The sequence below is a fragment of the Carassius carassius genome, chromosome 26, assembly GCF_963082965.1.
Source record: "Carassius carassius chromosome 26, fCarCar2.1, whole genome shotgun sequence".
Classification (NCBI taxonomy): domain Eukaryota; kingdom Metazoa; phylum Chordata; class Actinopteri; order Cypriniformes; family Cyprinidae; genus Carassius; species Carassius carassius.
Genome location: NC_081780.1, coordinates 21,304,897 through 21,326,936, shown reverse-complemented (window position 1 = coordinate 21,326,936; position 22,040 = coordinate 21,304,897). Strand labels below are relative to the sequence as shown.

At 38.6% G+C, this 22,040-nt stretch overlaps 1 protein-coding gene across 2 annotated transcripts; it reads left to right on the top strand.

Moving 5' to 3' along the window:
- Positions 1–9: 9 nt before the first annotated feature.
- Positions 10–13,717, top strand: LOC132105960 (transcription intermediary factor 1-alpha-like). Of its 2 annotated transcripts, none has more exons than XM_059511538.1 (18): positions 10–542; positions 1,532–1,650; positions 1,735–1,882; positions 2,110–2,242; positions 2,845–2,961; positions 3,481–3,595; positions 4,795–4,941; positions 5,147–5,261; positions 6,580–6,974; positions 7,332–7,463; positions 9,001–9,112; positions 9,272–9,317; positions 10,067–10,196; positions 10,414–10,634; positions 11,495–11,627; positions 11,773–11,847; positions 12,500–12,646; positions 13,175–13,717. In XM_059511538.1, the coding sequence occupies exons 1-18, from the start codon at positions 287–289 to the stop codon at positions 13,505–13,507; spliced, it is 2,874 nt and encodes a 957-aa protein (XP_059367521.1). In that variant the 5' UTR covers positions 10–286; the 3' UTR covers positions 13,508–13,717. The 2 variants fall into 2 exon arrangements, with proteins under 2 accessions (XP_059367521.1, XP_059367520.1); XM_059511537.1 differs by having other exon boundaries at positions 11–542; positions 8,998–9,112.
- Positions 13,718–22,040: the final 8,323 nt, after the last annotated feature.

The following is a 22,040-nucleotide window of genomic DNA, read 5'->3' as shown; positions in this document are numbered from 1 at the left end:
TATTTGTCCTCCTTCGGCTCCCGTGGCAACACGTCACAATGGAGGCCGTGCGACGTCATATTTGTGGCCTCATCATCATATGCTTCTGGCAACAACACGGCCGTGCGTTTCATTTTTAAACTTTATTGACGATTGATAAGCGAATACGCAGTAGGGATTCTTTTCGTTTTGCCTATCATTAACGATTAGTTCAGATGTTTACTAAGACCAGCGCGCGGACTGCAGTACAGCTGGAGTTCCTGCTGTGACGCTGAGATGTTTCTACTGATGCTCTTCTTCTAATAAAATGATGGATGGAAGCGAGAAGATGGAGTCCGATGATGTGGTGATCATCGTGGAGAATGAGGCGGAGAGTAAGCGCGCTGATGAAGCTCAGGGCAGTGTGAGGATGACGGTGATGGCTCTGATGGACGTGTGTCCCGTGTGTAAGCTCAGCTTCAGTAGCAGAGAGCCCAAACTGCTGCCCTGCCTGCACTCCTTCTGTAAGAGATGCTTACCGTCTCATAACACACCTTCCAGCGGCGCGAGCAACGCGCAACAGAGTAAGAGTTCGCTTTCACTTCTACTCATTCACAAGACACAAGACTAATCCCATCAGAAGACGAAGAGATGATCAACACTACAAAGTCCCAAAGCTGCTAGAAAACAAGCTAGAACAAAGAAAAATGCCAAGCTGATCTTCAGTTAAAATATGGGCAATTAATAATGTATTTTGAATATATATGTGACCCTGGACCACAAAACCAGATTGGTTGATAAGATTTTGGATAAATAAGCTTTTTATTTGATGTATGGTTTGTTTGGATAAGACAATGTTTGGCCGAGATACAACTATTTGAAAATCTGAAAAAAAAAAAAAAATCGAAATATTGAGAAAATTGTCCAAATTAAGTTCTTAGCAATGCATATTACAAAACAAAAATTAAGTTTTGATATCTTTATTGTAGGAAATGTACAAAATATCTTAATGGAACACGATCTTTACTTAATATCCTAATAACTTTTGGCATAAAAGAAAAATCAATCATTTGACCCATAAAATGCATACAGTGTATGAATAAACTTGTCTTAAATTGACTTTTCGAATGATGATTTACTCTGTTTGTCATCGGTTATTCAATTATTCAACTAAATTGCCATCATTTGAAATTGAATCGCTGATTAAGAATTTTAAATGAGTGACACTTTAGAAATATATTGCATCCCAATAGTGGGGTAAGAGCGGCCTCTTTGAATAATTTAATATTTTGTGCTTTGGCAAGTGTTTCTATGTATTCATTTTTCTGCATATGCTAAACTTGCATCTAAATATTTTACATTATATTTATATATAGTATACTATATGCTCACAAAGTCAGTAAGAGCTTTATTGAGGAATTAGTTTTAGTGTCAAGCTTCCACAGTGCAAACAGAATGACAGTGACAGTTGTTGTTTTTTCAGTTTGTAATAATATGCCCTCTTTTGTATCATGCATTCTGGTGACTTGATATTGAATATGTTTTCCTGCTCTTCTCTTTTGTGTTACATCAGTGAACATGATCCGCTGTCCGGTCTGTCAGCAGGAGTGTATGGATGTCGAGGTCTTGGATAATTTCTTCGTCAAGGATTCTGTGGAGGTGCCGAGCAGCACAATGGAGAAGAGCTGCCAGGTGTGCATTCATTCAGTTCTGTATCAGACTAGTAAATATAAGAATGAAATGATGTCTCTGATGAAATGCGTCTTTTGCTCTCAGCTCTGCATGAGTTGTGACGATAACACCGAGGCCAGCGGTTTCTGCGTGGAATGCGCAGAGTTTCTGTGCGTCACCTGCATCGATGCTCACCAGCGTGTGAAGTTCACCAGAGATCACACAGTTCGGCAAATAACCGAGATGTCCTCAGGTTTGACCCGAAACGTCTGTGAATGATATCAGCTTGTGAGAAGTAGGGCAGGGGTTGGGTTGTATATAATGCAGTGATATTCAGACATTTTTAAATGTGACTTTGGTTTTGGTTACACTATTGATTATAATCTTTTACTGCAACTTCTGTAAATGAACTTTGCAAGCTTGCAGGAGTGCATCTCTGAAGTAACGCGGATGAACATGCGCTTCTCTTCCTGTTCACAGAGGCGATGGGTGCTTCCACACAGAAGCCCGTCTTCTGTGACATCCACAGACAGGAGCCATTGAAGCTCTTCTGTGAAACCTGCGATCTCCTCACCTGCAGAGACTGTCAGCTACTCAAACACAAGGACCATAAGTACGGCCCCCAGTAATGATCACATTAAAGGAATAAATGAGGAATTCTTAGCACACTAGTCTCGTATTAATATGTATAATGTTCAAAGGGATAGTTGACCCAAAAATTTAAATTCTGTCATTTGCTGTCATTATTTGGAATTTTTATTTTTATTTTATTTTTTTTATTTTTTTTTTTTTTAGATTTTTATAGACTTTTTTTTCTATGGAACATGAAAGAAGATGAGAAATGAGTTTTTGTATGTGCGTGTGTCCATACAATGAAAGTCAGCGATCACAAAACTGTTGGTTTACCAACATTCTTAAAAAGATCTTCATCTGTGTTCCACAATAAAAGGAAGTCATAGAAACTCTGGACAACATTGGCTGGGGTAAATGATGATAGAAATTGAGTTTTTGGATGAACTAAATGCTATTAAAAGTCTAGTGTGGTAAGCATTCCTTAATTTCTTTTGAAACGATGTCCATTTTCATGTTTTTTCCTGTTCAGTATCATAGAGTATACAAATGTTCATTGCCCTATAGATGTGTGTTGCTTTAACGTGTATGTAAATATCAATGGCATCATCATTATTATAGCTAACAGAGAATTTTCCAATACAGTTACCAGTTTCTAGAAGATGCCTATAAAAACCACAAGGAACATCTGGAAAATATGACCTGCCAACTTCAAGAAAAGAAGAAAGTTATAGAGGACATATCTAATACCATAAACAATGGGTACGTTTTATTTATTTTATAATTAATATTAAAGCCAACTATTAACTTTTAAAGCCAGAGTTCCCAACTCACATGGTATACCTAGATATACAGTAACTTTATTTCCTCAATGGAAAACCTGGAAATGTCATGGACACTTCTGTAGTACAGTATTTTTGTTTCTGCAGGGGGTTCGTGTGTTAATAATAAGCTAATAATTAATAAGATCAGATGTTATATGAAATGTAAACAAATGTGGAATCTCAGAGCGGAGCTTCAAGAAAATATTTTACATCTAATGGATTCAGGAAACCCTGCTTTAGTGAATACATAGTGAATATAAATTTTTCTAGCAATGCTCGACTCCCAAGATATTTCACTGGGAATATTTATTTTCATACGTAATCAGTATTAAAACAACTTACAGAAGTGAAAAATGCAGTGGGAGAAGTGTCAAAATGTAGGAAACCTGTTTAGATGTCTTGTACGTAAAAACACATTCCATTTATTTTTATGGCATATTTTTCCTGTTTTTCTCAGTCTTCAGCAGGTGGATGAAAACCGCAAGACTGTGACTAATGAAATTAAAAAATCTATCTGCAATCTCATAATGGAGATCAACAGGAAGGGGAAGTTATTGTTCAGTCAACTTGAGGTAGTGTCCAGTATTTCATCATCACGAGCAGTGCTTCCCAACTGGTCGTCTTAGGTTGTTATGGGTTATGTACAGCAAGGAAAAACTAAACTAAATTCTTATATCATAAAACCGTATAATAATAGATCGTTATTGACAAAGTAAAATATAAGCATCCTCTCAAACGGTTTCCGAGGGGTCTTAAAAAGTCCTAAATTTAGATGTATCAAATTTAAGGCTTTAAAAATCTTAAATTGTACAAGAAAGTCTTAACTATGATTTCAGGAGGTCTTAAATTTCCGGCACAGTGGCGAGGGATCTTCGGCAGCGCGTCCCTCCTTCCTCCCGGGTTTCGGCACCAGTGTAATGCTGTAAAATAACATTCATCTTCACGGGAAGGAGGAGGCTGGAACCGGCGAATATTTAAATAAACTTTAATAATAAAACAAACACAAAACAGCGCGACAGCCCCTCGCGAACGACTGTTGCGCACAAACAAAACCAAAACACAAAAATAAAACCCAGGCTTGGTCCTCTCTCGTCCTTCACTGTCGTCGCTCCTCTTTTGTATCCTTCCATCTCCTCCGTGGGACTCGAGACCGGTGAGTGGAGCAGATGTCGCTCATTTCCCAATCACTCCACCGGCCTCGCTCCGTTCCCACGGCTCTCGGCCCCGCCCCACTCATCACATGTTTATATTTATATCATTTCATATAGTTTATATCACGTGAAGAGTGCAGTTTTTTTTTCTCCAAAAGTAAGCATGATTACAAATGTGATATTGATTTTATACAACAGTTCAGAAAACAAGTAGTTAATATTAAGAGACTTAGGTTTTAGGCACCATATTTCTCGGTTTTACTCTATTTCTTCAACAAAATCATTTCAAACACCGCCAGAGCACTGTTTTGCATCTCTGAGTAACAGGACATTTAGTTTTTTGACATTTTGCATTTTGTTGATATTGATTTAATTTGCTTGGTAACAACCCAAATGCAAGAATTTTACTCAAAAGATGGTGCACACTACATTAATTAAATAGGCTTGACTTGCAGCAAAACAAATGCTATCAGTAAAATATACAATTTTGGTACACGTTTTTGGTCACCATTTGATGTCTAATGTAAAATCTTTGTTCTGGAGCTAAACTTGTTGGGAAGTATGTGCAGTCGAATTTGATCGTTTTGATTGTGTGAGGTTACAAAAGCATGTTTATTTAGACAATCACAAAGGACCATGAAACCCTCTTGAAAAAGCAACAACAGGATGTGACATCACTCTCCACACACCTTGATCATGTGATTAACTTCACAAAATGGGCCACAGCCAGTAACAGTGGAACAGCCCTTCTTTACTGTAAGCGGTTGGTAAGTGTCTTTCTACTATCAACGAAACATACAAGTTTTGCACATCTCTTCCGTGTGATAATAATAGTTTATTTTTTTTATCTAAACTTTGCAAGATTTGTACAATGATCTCAGTTAACTCAAATAATCACAATTATGATGAATGTACTAATATTGGTCAGTCTGCTGTTTGGATGAGGGTCTCTCCTTCTTTTTCTCATCTCAGATAACTTGTCAAATCCATTACCTCATGCGAGCGAAGTGCAGCATCTCGTATGTTCCCCAGAGTTTGGTTCGGTTTCAAAGTCGATCTGCTTTTTGGGCCTCAAATGTGGATCTTGGTAAGATTTTTACAAAAACACTGGTTTTCAACGAGTGATGTTTTGAAACTGGGGAAAAAAATGACAAAATGACCTTAATTAATTGTCAGATGTGGGATAAATTATAGATTGTAATAATGTATCTCTTTTCTTGAATTTTTTAATTGGTTTTCTTTTCTTCTTTTTTTTGACCGACTTATAAATAATGAAAATCTAAATATGAACCCCCTGTCAGCTTTTATTGTTTCCTTGAATAATAAATAATGAACATTATAGTCTTTATTTATTTATTATTTCGAAAATACTTATTAAACAATATGTAAAAAATAATTACCATGCTTTAAAACACCAACATTGGCTAACTAAAAAAGAGGCAAAACGTACCATTTACTATTAACAAATAGTTACATTTAACCAATTACTTCTATCAGTTACAATGCTGTTAACTCAGTGATTGCAAAGTAATGATCTCTGTTATCTGTGAAAGAAAGGGAGAAAAAAATTGTCAAGTGCTTTATAGTGTTTTTTTTAATTAATCTACCCAATTAGTCAAAAAGTACATAAACAATGCCAGCAAGCATATGAGCTGTTATCAAAGGCAAAGGAGGCAGTTTTTGTGAATAAATACTGTTTAGTTGTTTGTTTGTTATTTGTCCAAAAATGACTAACATTATGAGAATGAAAGAATTTAGATCTTTTTTGACAGGTTCCTAAAATGTTGGTTTTGTCTTATGACAGGTGGTCTTATAAATTAAGTTTTAATCCGATTAATCAAAAAAACAAAAAATTCAGCCAACTAATCGTTTATCAAATAATCGTTAGTTGCAGCCCCTAGTTTTGTATAGCTTTATATTTTTTATAAATTTGTATTTTATTGCTTTTCTTTTATAATTTGTTCATTCATTTTAGTAAACCATGGCTACATTTATAATATTTATTCCCTCTTTTTTTTTTTTTCCTTAATTAAAACGAGGGAGAGGATTAGTAAATTCTGGCCAAGAATAAAACTTCTGGCTACGGACAAAAATAGAAGTTTATTAATTTGTATATTGCTCTTTACGGATTAGAAATTCAGGACTTCACATTAACAATTTTAGTAGCATAAAAAAAAAAGGCTATTTAAACTAAGAATAAATTATTTTAAGAAAGTGTGAAAGAAGCGGTTCATTACTTCAGTTTAGTTTAGACTTCAGTTAAACACTATTGCAACATTGTATCTGCTCTGGCTTGTAATGCTACATGGATAACCGCACATATATCCATTGTCAATGGGAGTGCACTTTCAATGGCTTGCGTGTGTAAAATTCTTGCAAATGTACAAGTTATCAACTTTTCTCAGGTTCTTTAATGGTAGAGAAAACTCCAGTGCGTCATCCCAGCGGCCCACAGCCATTTCCTTTCCAGCAAATGAACCCAGGCGCTAGACCCGATGGTCTTCAGACGGGGTTTCCAAACTCACATTCCCAGCAGCAGCAGCAGCAGCAGCAACAACGGCAAAGCACATTGGCCCAGCTGCAGATGCAGGTGGAGAAACTCTCCCAGCACGCCAACCGGCACCAAACGCCCAACCAGTGGTCATGGTACCACGGCATGCGCTTACCAGGGCCATCTCCACATAGACCCATGCAGGGTGGATCACCCTCTCAGGCGTTACCCAGCATGCCTCAGCATGGGCGTCGATATGGTGCACGGAGCCCGCCACCTATGCTTCAGCCCACTAACCTAACTCCACAGGTGTGATTTTAATATTGCAGGAAGTTAGAAAAAACTCTAAAGGATCATTTGACAAGACTGGAGTTAAGGCTGCATAAAATTTGGGTTTGCTACCATAGGAATGAATTACATTTTAAAATATTTTAAAATAGAAAACAGCTCTTTTAAATTATAGCAACATTTCACATTATTACAGTTTTTATTGTATTTTTTTTTAATCAAATAAATGCAGCCTTGTTGAGGCTTGGTGAATTATTCCATATTGAATTATTCCAATTATTCCTTTTGACTGGTAGTGTACACGTTAATATGATGCTCATTATTGAATGGAAAAATAATTGTGTTATTCTAAACTTGCTGTTTTTTTCTGGCTTGAAGACTTTAAGGGGTCTTATCAACAATCCCACCTACCCTCTTAAACCGATGGAGGTGCATCCAAGAAGCCGCTATCCGCACAGTGCTGCTTTCTCCAGTGGAGCTTCACTTCCCACTCCACAGACGCTCAATCAGGTGAGTTCGCTGGACATCATGTTATCAGTATTGGGTGAAAAAAAAATGTAGCATATCTGTTATAAAAACTGTCAATTGTTTTGAGTGGATTTTGAGTAAATACCTTGAGTCTTAAGGCCCTGGTATACTTCAAATGAAGTTCGTTTTCCATCTTCGTTTGTGGGCAAAAAGACGTTTGAAAAGGCTGAACGACGGTATACTGTTTTCGAACATCCTGACACCCCCGCGCTGCTGGAAGTGGGGTGTAGATTAATGTAAACTTGCGACGTTCACGCGTATCCCCTAAACACAACAACGATGAAATAATGAAGTGTAGGCAATCTAGGTGTGAGACGGACACCAATGGTCAGAATATTATAGACAAAAGAATAATGTTTAGCAGCAGTTCAGAGTCAAGTATCATGTTTTCAATACAAAAGAACCATAATCAATCCTTTATGGGAAGCGTGAATGTCTCATAGTATAAAAACATTAGCATGATATGAAAAAAATATCAGTTTGTTACTTTATTTTATTAGTGTTCATTTATTTTATTTAACTGGATAAATTCGTATAGCTTTTTATATTATATGTGGTGTCATGATTTACTTTTGATAAAAACTAAGGTTTATTATTGTATGATCGTTTGGCATTTCATTTATTGTATACCCTTTAAATAAGCTTATTGAAAGAAAAACAACATCAGCAGCAGTATGGTGTAACATTTATTTGAAACACATATTTTTAACTTGCTATTTATATCTTTACTCTTTCCTTTCATTCTTTTCGTGGCTTTGGAAAACTTTTCATTTTTTCATTACATTACATTTTCAAACATTGTTTATAACTCCTGGTCGTCGACACCAAGCTTCGTTGCAATTTCTTTCTAGGAATTAAATGCTTTCTCTGAATCTGTAAAGTATGTCCGTGAGCAATCGTACAGGTGCGAATATATCTGTGCCAGCTCAGCGATTCGATACATTGTATATATGTTGCTAATGATAGGAGATGTTGTTCTCTTGCCTGACCTCAATTGAATGAGAAACGAACCGGGGTAAAAAAAAAAATTGCACGTCAAGAAGTTGGAGTTTCAGAACACACCCACCTTTTGCATAATCGCTATGGACCAATGGAAGCTCAAAAGTGTTTAGGAGCCAAAAAAACTCCCCCATAAAATTTGCTTTGGTCAGCTGTTTCAAACTTCCAAAACAAACTTCGTTTCAGCCTGATTTTGTTCGAAATTATGTCATATCAGTTCGTTCTTTGGTTTCGTTTGAAGTGTATCGGGGACTTTAAGTTTAAGTGTGCAGTTTTTTAGTGGATCTCTTTTGGTAGTGGATTATCGGTAGCTCACTTGATGAAATCAGATACTGAAACTAATCTAAATTAACCTAAATTAAGTAAAAGCTGTTGTATTGTGAAATAATGTTAAGAGTTATGTGTAAATATATTTTTATAATGGAATCAATTTCTGTGATGATAAAGATATTTTTTTTTCAGCAGCTATTACTCATTTGTTATATACATATGCAGAATTCTGTTTGTTCTTTTTTAGCAGAACATGCAGGTAACGTCATACCTGAACAGGAGATTTGATCCCAGCATGCAGCCGTCTGCTCAGAGGCCCAGTTATCAACCCAGTCACCTCTCCACACCTACAGAACGAACTGGTACACTTCTTCAGCAGAAAATAATGTCTGGTATTGTTAACCATCTTGTCTTGTCTTGTTGATTGGAGACATAAATGCTTTCTGCCTAGTACATGCTCTGTTTCAAATGCTTTGTTTTATACATTACTGAATATTGTCTTGATTTTATTGAACTTTTAGTACAAGGAAGACAAATGTCCGTCACATCATCAGAACCAAAGACCAGGTAAATATTCTTCTGTCAATTCAAGGTTCTGAGTTCTTTTAAGTCAATGTGTGTTTTGATTGCTGTAGTTAATTCATTAGTTTGTTTTCTCTCATTTAATCCGGAAATGCCTAACATGCAACAAACTTTGCTTTGTATAGATTTTATGTTGTACTTGAAAGATTTAAGATTAAAACGTGAAAATGTCTTATCAATTTGCACTGATGCAACAGAATGTCAAAACATAACTAATAGGGATGTCATTGTCAAGTCAAGGATGTTTATGAGAGGTGATAAGTGTATCATAGTGTAGATAATTGTTTCTTTAGTGGGAAAGTCTGCAACATTTAATCTCTCCCATTAAATTAATGAAGCTGTTAACACTGCAAGCATATGTAGCTTTATTTATTATAATGAGAGTGATGTAAAGATTACTTTTAGAACTGGTAAAGAAATGTTCCAATTGAACTAGCTATCAAATTGAAAATATCTAATAGAAATAAATAAAATAGAAAGTTTGAAGCTGTTAGAAGAAAGGCTTTTGCAGCTATGCTAACCAGATTTTTTATATAACACATAGTGTTGTAGATTTTCATAGTTTTTTTTTTTTTTATGTAAAAACATATATAAAAAATGGATTTACATTAGTAATAATTGAAACGTCATCACAGTGTGAAAATATTCCATTCTTTTACTGCCTTGCTGTTTCCCTCAGAAAATGCACATCTAATCATTTTGTTGTTTGGGAACACTTTTTATTTGTTCCCAAGTTCTGGCTCCTGGAAGCGTGTAGAAGCCCCCCAGAGTGGCCCATCAAACCCCTCCAAGAGGAGACGCAGGTCGTCACCAGGGCCGGTCATTGTCATCAAAGATGAACCAGAGGATGATGAAGTTCATTTTGTAAGATTTTATTCATTCTGCACCAGATCAGAGATGGATTAAATTTGAACATCAGATTTATTCTGATTAGACATCTTAACAACAAAGACCACAAAATTCAGTTTTTGTCCCCTGTTTTTAAAAGAGTAAAATTAGCAAATTCATGTATTTTGTCAGGTACACACAAAAAAAACAGTTTTTCACAATATTTATTAAATAAATGTGTGTGTTACTGTAGGTAAACACCAGTGCTAAAGCCAGTCTTCCAGACAGCACAGGTGTTCAGTCTCAAACACCGCAGGCTGAGCAGCAATCAGAGAAGACCCCAGAAGCAGATGAAGACCCCAATGAGGACTGGTGCGCGGTGTGCCAGAACGGAGGAGAACTGCTCTGCTGTGACAAATGTCCCAAAGTCTTCCATCTTAGCTGCCATATTCCCACATTGACTGCCTCTCCAAGGTATCAGATTAATCAAAATCATAATTTCTCCAGTCGTCAATGTCACATGCTGATTTGGTACTGAAGAATTGTCATGCCTTCTTTGGGATAAATGCAACAAATGTTGAAAACAGGTCTTGCTGCTTAATATTTCATTCAAATGTTTGGGGTAAGTAGGTGACAGTAAAGACATTGTTGACAATGTTACAAAAGATTTATATTTTAAATAAATGCAGTTGTTTGCCATTTCTGTTCACCAACGAATCCTAAACAACTATCATGATTTTTAAGTAGCAAAAGTGTTTTCAACATTTGTTGCATTCATCCCAAAGTAGGCATGCAACGATGTGATGAAGCCTAACTGATAGCTGTTGAGTCCCCAAACATGCGCTAAACTCAAAGCCGATGCAATAAACCAGTTCACTGTGAACGGAGCCGTTCTGAGGCGCAGAAAACACCGGCTCATGAGCTGATCGCCTCAACAATGTGTGCTCTTCACTTTGAAATGAACAGCAAAAACAGAGTTGACGAAGGGATTTTGACAGATACTGTGCCAAAGCATGTCCCAAAAACAACTATAAAGACCTTTTATGTTAGAATAAGTAGTTTAAATGGATTTTTACAAAGTACACATTTTGCCCGGAATACCTATCGTTTCAAATCGTCATGTGACCATGATAATATTGAGACAGTAGTGCTATCACGATATTGATAATATCGTTCCATCCCTACAATATCGTTTTTAATGTAAAAACATTTTATTTAATGTTATGATTTTGAGCATGGTCACCCTTTTGCTAATATGCAAGACATGATTGTAGTTTTCTTCTATTGATAGTGCTGTAGTTACGTATGTGCGTTGTGTTTGTGTGTATCTGTAGTGGGGAGTGGTATTGTACGTTCTGCCGGGACCTTACCTCACCTGAAATGGAGTATAACGTCAGTGCTAGCTGTGAATCGAACAATGTGAAACAGGATCCAGATTCTGAGGCTTTCACTCCTGTGGATAAAAGAGTATGACCTGATTTCAGTTAACTAATTAAACTTAGTTAAGCTTTATTTTTAGATGTCACTTTAGAACTATTAAGTTTAAAAAAAAAAATTACATTCCGAAAACGGCTTTTAAAACGGCTGCAATTTTTTTTGTGTGTTCATGCAGAAGTGTGAGCGACTGCTGCTTCGTCTTTACTCCAATGAGCTCAGCACGGATTTTCAGGAGCCTGTTACACCATCGGTAGGATCTTCCATCTCACATGGCATGAACTAAGTTTATTTTCATTGGGGAAGTAATAAAAAAATATTTTAAGCATGTGGGTCAAATTTCAGTTCAAAGATAAACATTAACTGCATCCCAAATGATGCACTATACACCATGTACTCAACCATGTAGGCTATGATTCTTATATGGTTATTTTGTCATTAATAATCGGAGTCTGATAGCCCGTTCGCACGGTAATTAAAGCTGCGAATGTTTAGTGCATGAAGTGTCCAACATTCCACACTTAATTTTTTCGGTTAAGTGCATTGTCCGGGTATTTGAACTTCACTTTTTCCTTTTAGAATTTTCAGTGTGAACACTACTCGCACTATTTATACTACAAAATATCATAGAATAGTGCATAAGTACGAGATTCTTTGCATTACAGAAATTAGAATTTGGAAAAGAAAATGTGCTTAATTGTCATAAATAATAAATAATGCCACAGTACAATAATTTAATTCATTTCAGTAAGCGTAATATAATTTCTTAGGTTTTTCTTCAGATTTAGGGGTTACCCAGATATACAATACGTACTTGTAGGGTTTGGATCAAAGCTTTAGTTTTTTTCATTTAATGATAAAGACTGTTTTCTGTTCCGTCCCTTGTTCACACTTCAAATTTGCAGTCGATGCCAGAGTACAGTGAGATAATAAAGACGCCAATGGACCTGTCGGTGATCAGAAGCAAACTGGAGGACAGCAATTACAAGAGTACTGAGGACTTTGTTGAGGATGTCAGGCTGATTTTCAAAAACTGTGCAACTTTCCACAAGGTATGCTGCCTCGTATTAGTTTAAAATTTTATTTTCAAGATAAAGAGGTGATTCTTTAATTAGGGGAACTTTCTGTCTCCTAAGTTGGTTTTAAGAAAAAAAAATAGTTTTATTAGATTATACATGGCTTTAAATGTTTTATGTCATTTTTTTTGTTTATTAATTTATTCAGGGCTTGTTGCCGACCTTTTTAAACCTTAAGCCTGTTTGAAGATTATGATAAATGTTAGTTAATGTTAGTTCACCCAAAAAATTCTGTCATGTACTTCATATTTCTAGATACATTAACTACATTTATTTTCACTGGGGAAATAAATTGTTTGTATTAAGTAAAAAATAACAAAAAACAGTAACTGCATCCCAAATGACGCACTATACACCATGTACTCCGCCATGTAGTTGTTTCGGTTGTTTCAAATCTATATGAATTTCTCATGTTGAACACACGGTGGTACAAACATTGGTACTTCTTGAATGAGACATATCACACATGTGACGTGTAATGTTGTGTGTTCATGTTGTTTGTAGGAAGATACTGAGATGGCCAATGTGGGTGCTAATCTGGAGAGTTACTTTGAGGAACAGCTGAAGCTCTTGTATCCAGACCGGACATTTCCTGGCGTGAAGGAGGAGAGCGTTGCTTCTTTGTGTCCTGATGATTCAAGTCCCTTATCAAAGACGCCTCCACAAGAAACCTCTCCAGCTGAGGAGATTATGAAACCCTCCAGTGAAGATCTCCCTCAGGGGGAACCGCACATTAAAGACATTGAGAAGAAGCCAGAGAACTTAAGCTCTCCTGCAGGATCCAGTCCAGCAGATGCTGAAACGGACAGTAAAGCGACTAAAGATCCAACTTCCTGAAAGAATCTTCCTTGTTCATCCTCTAAAGACTGGATGGTGACATGCACTTTCCTAGAGTGCGGAACCTCTGGTTCAACTGCAATAATTATACTGTACATTTTAATTGTTTTAAGCATTTGGAAAACAAGACAGTTTGACCACTAAATATGTAATATAGCAATGCAATGTGGAATATAGGCATAATAAATACCTGTATAAATACATCTAAAAGATGTCCGTTTTAATTTTTTCGTTTTATTCATGTGCTGAAATGAATGATGGCAAATTACAAAGTTACTTAGAACAAAAACAAACGAACAAACAAAACCATTTCTCTGCAAAGATAACATTATGACTGTTCAGGTCCAGATTACAAATGCAGCATCACACACACACACACACACACACACACACAAAAAGTCATTTTAAAACATGAGACTGCTTGAGTAGTTATGGTTTGAGATATCAAATAAGACAACAAATAGGAGTATAACATCTGGAGAAACTTTCTGTTTCACAAAAGGTTCTTGGTGGCAAAAGGTTCGTCAGATTATAAAAAGGTAAGAAAGAGACTGTTCTTTGAAGAACCTTTGACTGAATGGTTCTTGGTGTGAACTGAAAATGGTTCTTCTGTGGCATATCTGTGAAAAACCTTTTAAGAAACTTTATTTTTAAGAGTGAAGATTACTGCCATGTATCAGTTATCACATAATGCCTATTATTTTCTAAATGGCTTGGCTAAAAGTTGAGTTAGCTCAAAAACATAGAAACATTTCCAACTGTTCCTAAAACCAGTTTTTCAGGGTAAGAGTTACACTTTAGAATTAAATTGCAAGTTTTACAAACAATTTGACTGAATAATGATGGGAGCCAGAGCTTTTTGAAACTCTGAGCAGATATTAAGCACTAATAATACTAATACTCTAATGAGAGTTACTTGACATGTAATTGCAAGGTTCTATTGTCAACAGAATGTTCAAAAGAGACCATTAAAATAGTTACTGTTGTGTCCTCTCTATCTATTGAATTGCTATAGTAGCATGTCCACTAGGTGGCACTGATGTGTTTACATGTTCAACTAATGTAAGAGCGGAGAAGAAGTAAAGAAAAGGAATGCTAAGCTACTGCTCGTGTGTGTCTGTGTTTTATCGATTCCTACTCCAACTTAACAAGTGGCGACGAGGATGTTAAGATGGCCCTGCTCTCTCTACAACCCCCAGTTGCGTTCCTGGAATGCCCAGGTGAACCGAAACTGTCCTTTGATGCGTGGGAAAAGTTATTTCAGAACTACCTGCTTGCGATCGGCGGAGAAGAGTTTTCTGCCGAGAAAAAGAGAGCACTGCTCATACACTGCTTAGGAACAGAAGGGCAACGAATCTACAATACATTGCCTCTTACTGCTGATACATACGAGGGATTGTTACAAGCACTGAAACAGTTCTTTTCTCCTAAGCTGAATGTGGTTTCAGAGAGATATCGCTTTAGACAACGTGCTCAAGCCGTGGGTGAGTCCACTGATCATTACGTTGCAGCTCTGCGCGAACTAGTGAAAACATGCGCTTTTGGAAATATTGAGCATGAAATGATCCGTGATCAGATTGTGGAAAAAACGTCCATGCCTCGAATTCGTGAAAGACTGTTACTAGAGCCAGATTTAACCCTTGAAAAGACGATAGCGATTGCAAGACAAATTGAATCGGCAGTAGCAGACGCCAAAGTCATAGCTGACGGGGAATCAAAACAAGTAGCAGCGATTCAGAGGCAAGAAAAGATGCGTATGCAAAAAAATAAAACAAGGATTAAGTTGAAGGAGGATAAACGGGTGAAGGGACAGCAGCAGTGTTACCGTTGTGGTTCTGCTAACCACCTCGCAAATGATAAGTCCTGTCCTGCTAAAGACTGCAAATGTAGAACATGTGGAAAATTCGGACATTTCTCAAAGGTGTGTAAGACAGCATCAAAGTCAGTTAATGAAGTATGCTTGCCTGAAGTGACAGTACTGTGTGTGAATGACTGCCATACAGATGATGGAGCTCCAGTGGGTACTTTTACCATAGCCACGCCCACATCTCCTATACAGACTTGTACCATTAGGATGATGGTGGATACAGGGTCTGGTGCATCAATCCTACCGCAACACATATTCAAAGAATATTTCAGCTCATGTGTTCTGTCACCACCGAAAGTGCAGCTGTTGAATTACTCAAAGGAAAACATACCTGTGTGTGGCTCCCTGAGACTGAATGTGACATATTACGGAAAGACTGTTGCTGGTGAGCTTAACATTGTCAAATCAGGAACCCCTCTCATTGGACGTGACTTATGTAAAGCACTGGACATTGAGATTAAGGGTGGTCGCTTGATTGAACCTGCTACTTACTGTGCAATTCTTCAACCATCTAGCATTTAACTTTTTTCTGCTGATAATCCTGTTTCTGTACCAACTGGCGCTGGATTTGGATGCGCTAAAAATTTCACACACAAAGTGAAGATCCGCCCTGGAGTTAAGCCTATACAACAAAAACTTCGTCACTTACCTTTATCAGTGCGAGCAGCAGTGTCAGACGAACTCAAGATGCTAGAGGAGAATAGCATAATTGAGAAGATTGATTCATCTGAGTGGGTTTCTCCTATTGTGGTAACAAAACGAAAGAACAACACAATCCGTATGTGTGTTGATTTACGAGAACCTAACAAGGCGGTGGTACAAGACAGTCACCCCCTACCACTGATCGAAAACATACTGTCTGAGTTGCATGGATCAGTGATGTTCTCTTCTCTTGACCTCAAAAATGCATACCACCAAGTACAATTACACGAGGAGAGTAGAGGACTTACCGCTTTCATTACCCATGAAGGTTTATATCAGTTTTGTAGAGTACCATTTGGACTGTGTTCGGCACCATCTGCTTTTCAGCGAATGATGACCATGATCTTAAAAGGCCTTGATGGTGTACAGTGTTACTTGGACGATGTGATTGTCCATGGTGCGTCCGAAGCCATTCACAATGCAAATCTCAAAGCTGTTCTGCACAGGATCAGTGAAGCTGGGTTGAAACTGAATACAGAAAAGTGTAAGTTCAACTTGACGACACTTAGTTTTCTTGGATACAGACTCTCAGCTGATGGTCTGCATGCGGATGATGCTCATGTTACTGCAATTATGAATGCGCCCCCTCCTACTGATGCAGCTACACTACGGTCGTTTCTGGGTCTTAGTGCCTGGTACAGTAAGTTCGTGCCTGCCTATGCTACTCTGGTTGAGCCAATGAGAGCCTTACTCCGTAAAGTCTGTGAATTCCACTGGAATACTGCAGCACAAGAAAGTTTTGATAGAGTCAAACAGGCAATAGTGGATAGCCCTGCTCTTTCCTTATTCAATCCCAATCACAGTACAATCCTCTCCTGTGACGCCTCAGACTATGGTGTGGGTGCTGTATTGACTCAACAGGATGACACAGGAACAGAAAGAACCATTGCTTTTGCTTCACATTCCTTGTCTGATGCTGAACAAAAATACTCCATCGTCGAGAAGGAAGCACTGCCATGTGTCTGGGCTGCAGAGAAATGGCGTTCATGGCTGTGGGGAAGAAAATTCTTACTACGCACTGACCATCAAGCTCTGACTACTCTTCTCACGAGTAAAGGAAATAGTCGAGCTGGTTTACGTGTGGCTAGATGGTCTGCACGCTTAATGGAGTTTGACTACAATGTTGAATACAGACCTGGTCCATTGAACAGTGTTGCTGATTGCTTATCAAGATTGCCTCTTGTTAACAATGGACATGACTTTGCGGAAACCATTGAGTCTGTTGCTATGATTTCCTTTGCTTCCAGCGCAATCACCAAGGAAGATTTCCAGTCTGCATGCAGTAACTGCCCAGTGTTCGCTAAATTGCGTACATATCAACAGACACGTTGGCCAAAATACATGAAGGATGTTGATCCGGACTTACAGGGATACTTTCCTGTCCGACATGAGCTCGCTGACGTGGATGGATGTATTGTCAGAGGAACATACCGTCTCTTGGTACCTGAGTCACTACAGAAGAAACTCATAGAACTGGCACATGAATCACATCAAGGGATGGTCCGGACGAAGCAAAGACTTAGGCAACTGTACTGGTGCCCAAAGATGGACAATCAGACGGAAGCTTTGATACGTAACTGTCAGACGTGCAACCAAAATGACAAATCTGCGGTGATACATAATGCTCCTCTCAACCCTGTTGAATTGCCTTCTGCTGCATGGGAAAAGGTCTCCATAGATATTGTCGGGCCATTCGAAACTGCACCATCAGACTGCAGATACGCAATAACTCTCGTGGACTACTTCAGCAAATGGCCGGAAGTCGCTTTCGCGTCCAGGGTTGACACATCTACTGTTAAACAGTTCTTGATTACTGTTTTTTCTAGAGAAGGAAATCCGAAGGAGTTGGTCTCAGACAATGGACCTCAGTTTATCTCTGCTGAGTTTTCTGAGTTTCTGAGAGAGAGAAACATAAGTCATTTCAGATCTGCTGTCTATTATCCACGTGCGAATGGAGAAGTTGAGAGGTTCAACAGAGTTCTGAAAGACTGTCTACAAACTGCTTCAATTCAAGGAGAACCTTGGAAGACGTTCACTCAAACATTCTTGATGGACTATCGAAGTACTCCTCATGCTACTACAGGAGTTACACCATCTGAGTTACTCCATGGTCGATGTATGAGAACCAAGTTACAAATCATGGACTTTCCAGTAAAAGAAGCTGACAGAAACTTGATACGAGAACACGTGAAAGTGAAACAAGACAAGGTTAAACGGTACACTGATGCCAGGAGAAATGCAAAGCCCTCAAGATTCCGACCTGGTGATCTAGTTCGAGTTAAGAAACCTTGGATGGTAAAGAAGGGTGATCAGAAGTTCACACATCCAAAAGCTGTTGTACAGAAGAAAGGTGAAGATTCTTACCTGCTTGATGATGGTAAGGTGTGGAATGCCTCACGTCTTGCTGAAATGCCGAAATCAAGTGGAAGTGTTACTCCTACTGAGGTACAACATGGAACAACAACAAGTCTGTTAAATAGGTCTGTTAGAGTTAGACAAAAACCCGTCTGGACCAAGGACTATGTTTTAGATATGTAAGGAAATGCAGAACTTGAGATGGTAGAGTTAATATTTGAATGAAAAAAAACAACAACACGAAAAGTAAAATTTATTTTGTTGTTTCAAAATACTTTTATTCTTTATTTTGTTATTTCTGTTGTGATCTACCTACAGTTGTATTCTTTCTGAAAAGGGGAAGATGTTGTGTCCTCTCTATCTATTGAATTGCTATAGTAGCATGTCCACTAGGTGGCACTGATGTGTTTACATGTTCAACTAATGTAAGAGCGGAGAAGAAGTAAAGAAAAGGAATGCTAAGCTACTGCTCGTGTGTGTCTGTGTTTTATTGATTCCTACTCCAACTTAACAGTTACCAACTTTTCTTTATTTTTGTTATTCAATTACAGTTTTTGTGTGTGTTATTTTATATTAAACAAGTAAAGTCTCAGTCTAACATTTTCAATCTGTAAAATACATTGTAAAAGTACTGTAATTACAGTACTATTGCTTATCGTCTGCTAAGACAAACTATCGCTCAACAGCAGGGTTGCCAGGTTTTCACAACAAAACCAGCCCAATTGACCTATTGGTAAGCCCCTCCCCTCAAACGCATTTGAGCAGGTGTCACTGGGTGAAAACCTGGTGAATCTAAAAAGATTCCTCATTGGTCTTAAATCTGGCTCTGTTGAGTGTTGGCCATAACGAGCGCCAGCTGAAGCAAATCAGCTGCGCTTCATTGAAGCACGTGCTCAGGAAGAGGAGCATAAAAAGGGAGTGTTTGAGCAGTGTGGACAGTCGGGCAGGCAGTAGTGTGTGTGCTGACAACGGCGGTGAAGTAAGAAGGCTGAAGGTTTAATGCCAGATCAGGAGTTCTACGGTGAGATTTCCCGAGGCATGCTCACTTGGTGAGTTTTCTGAAGAAACCACGAACAGCAACGCAATGAAGTAAGTGAGAGGATTATACGGAAGTGAGAGAGGAAACCACTGCAGGATATTGAGTGACTCACCGAGGAAAAGTTAAGTGCACCCTGCCATTGATTACCTGTTGAGAAAACCACATTTGAAGATTGACCATCACCAGTGTGAAACTAACCTTTGTTTGCGGGCAGTGTGTGTGATCTTGTTGACAGAACAAAGCGTAGTAATTGGAACAGCTGGGAGGATCGCTGATGGGTTCATGCTGATCTTTTGAAACCATTATTCCTTGAGTCATCCACCCTACAGAGAGAAGAGAAACGAGTTGATTAATCACTGTGGAAATGAAGTGAGTTTGCAGTGTCTGAAAGAGTGAAGTGCACAAGTGTGAAGATTTACAAGAGTGATTTATGCACAAGTGTGGTGAGAATCAAACGACTGCGTTTCTTCTGAAACTTTGATGGATGAATATTGACTTATGACTGTGAAGATTCCTTCAAATCGATCTGTCTAAGCTGTGTCCAGGTTCCCACTCGAGTGTACGGTGTGGAGGGAAAGAGCTCAACGCACTCCGAGTATCACGCTCCACGAGCACTATCTCTCACATCCACGAAAGTCCAGTCTCACAAACTCCCCAAACGACGCCGCTCTGCTACGCACGGAATGAGAGCAAAGGCGGGTAAATTACCATAGTCCTGTCTCGCTTGTCATTTCCTGATCCACCGTTATTGTCTGTTCCTCAGAAGAAGTGAGGAAGCTGCTGTCATTCGATCGGCTGTTCCATGAACACGTACACCAGCCAAGTCTGAGCCCTGTCACTGTCTGTCCCTCTGAAGAGGTGAGGAAGCTGCTGTCATTCGATCGGCTGTTCTATGAACACGTACACAAGCCGAGTCTGAGCACCATCACTGTCTGTCCCTCAGAAGAGAGGTGGGGGAAGCTGCTGTTCATTCGATCGGCTGTCCTAAGAACATCTTCACGTGCCGAATACTTACCTGCTCTGTCCGTGGGGAAAGCTGAAGGCGAGAAGAAGCCTCTGTCCATCCTACAAGCACTTTCTGACAAGACGAGAAGCCATTGTCCCACCCACGAGCCAGTAGAGAAGAGAAATATCCCTTGCCCCCCTCAGTTCCTCTTCCCAAACTGGGTTCCAGCCACAAACATTCTCAGCACTGTTTTTGTTTTAAATTAATAAAAACTGACCTTTTAAAAGTTATTCTGTTGTCTGCCTCTTGGTGCCCTCTGGTGTCTGCTCCTCCGGAGTGTGGTAATTGTCCCTCGGCCCTAACATCGGTTACACAAGGGCAGTCGAGTATCAGTTGCACGGGGAGCGGAAATCTGTAGGTTTCAGCAACAGAGAAACATTGGAAGAGCTGAAGCTTGCATAGTTTTAATGGGGTTTATGCTTCAAAATGGAAAAACTATGTGCCTTTGGTACTTGTAACAGTGATTCCAGGTATAAGAGGTTAAGCATTGGAATTTATTTTATTCTATTTCCTAAACCCGAACAAAATGGAGCAAAATGTCTCAAAGCATTCACCCTCAATCCCATTGAAGACAAAAACATTTGTTTTCTGGTCTTCATACTCCCATTAAGTTATAATTTTCATCTGCTCAAGAAGAACGTTAATGTCATCTTGTGCTTCAGCAAGGTATCTCTGGCTAAAAGTAGATCAACCTAAGAGTCCATACAAACCTAAAAAAAGAACTGTTCTCACATCTTGTACAGTGTATGGCAGAAACAAATAAACGAAGGTCTACATTTCACTGTCTCTTCATATTAAACTGGTTAAATTAATTTAATTGTACCCTGCAATACATAAACAGTGTTGATCCGGGATGTTGTCATCTGCAATCGTGATGAACATAACATGAGGCTTCTCCTGCTTGCATTGTGAACCGTAAATCCTCACTTTCAAATTAATACCCACAATATTTATTTTAAAATCTGTAATATTCATGGCATTTTTAAATATCACTTCAATGGTTGTCCTCCTGTGTCCAAAATGTATCAAAAAGATATAGGGACAAGGTTTCAAACTGACAGCTGTCATCGTAGGACAGTTAGCAACTCTGTTTGTTTGTCGAGTTTGCAACAGTTAATAAGGTGGGCGGGGCTTACTGATAGGTCAATTGCTACTCAAATCTAGCCTTAAACTAGCGCAAACACGTTTCGAGGGGCATTGCCCGGTAAAAATCGCATCCCTGTGGGGGAAAATACTGTTTTTTTTTTGTTTGTTGGATTACCCTAGTAAAATGAGCAATTTTAGGGGCTAAATATCACGTTTTTAGGGTCACTAAAACCCGTGGCAACAGTGTTAAAGGTGCCATCTGTCATATCTGGCAAAAAAATCAAGTCATACTCCACATTCCATACCAGATGGGGGCAGTATGCCTCAATAAAGTGAATTGGTCTACTCTAGAGTAACAAACGAGAAACGGCAGTCTCTCTATGCTCCGCCCCTACCTTCACAACAACCCTAGAGCATAGCTGAAGCCTATAAGACCAAGCTAGCGCCAACCAACGTAACCAGAGCTGCCAACTCTCAA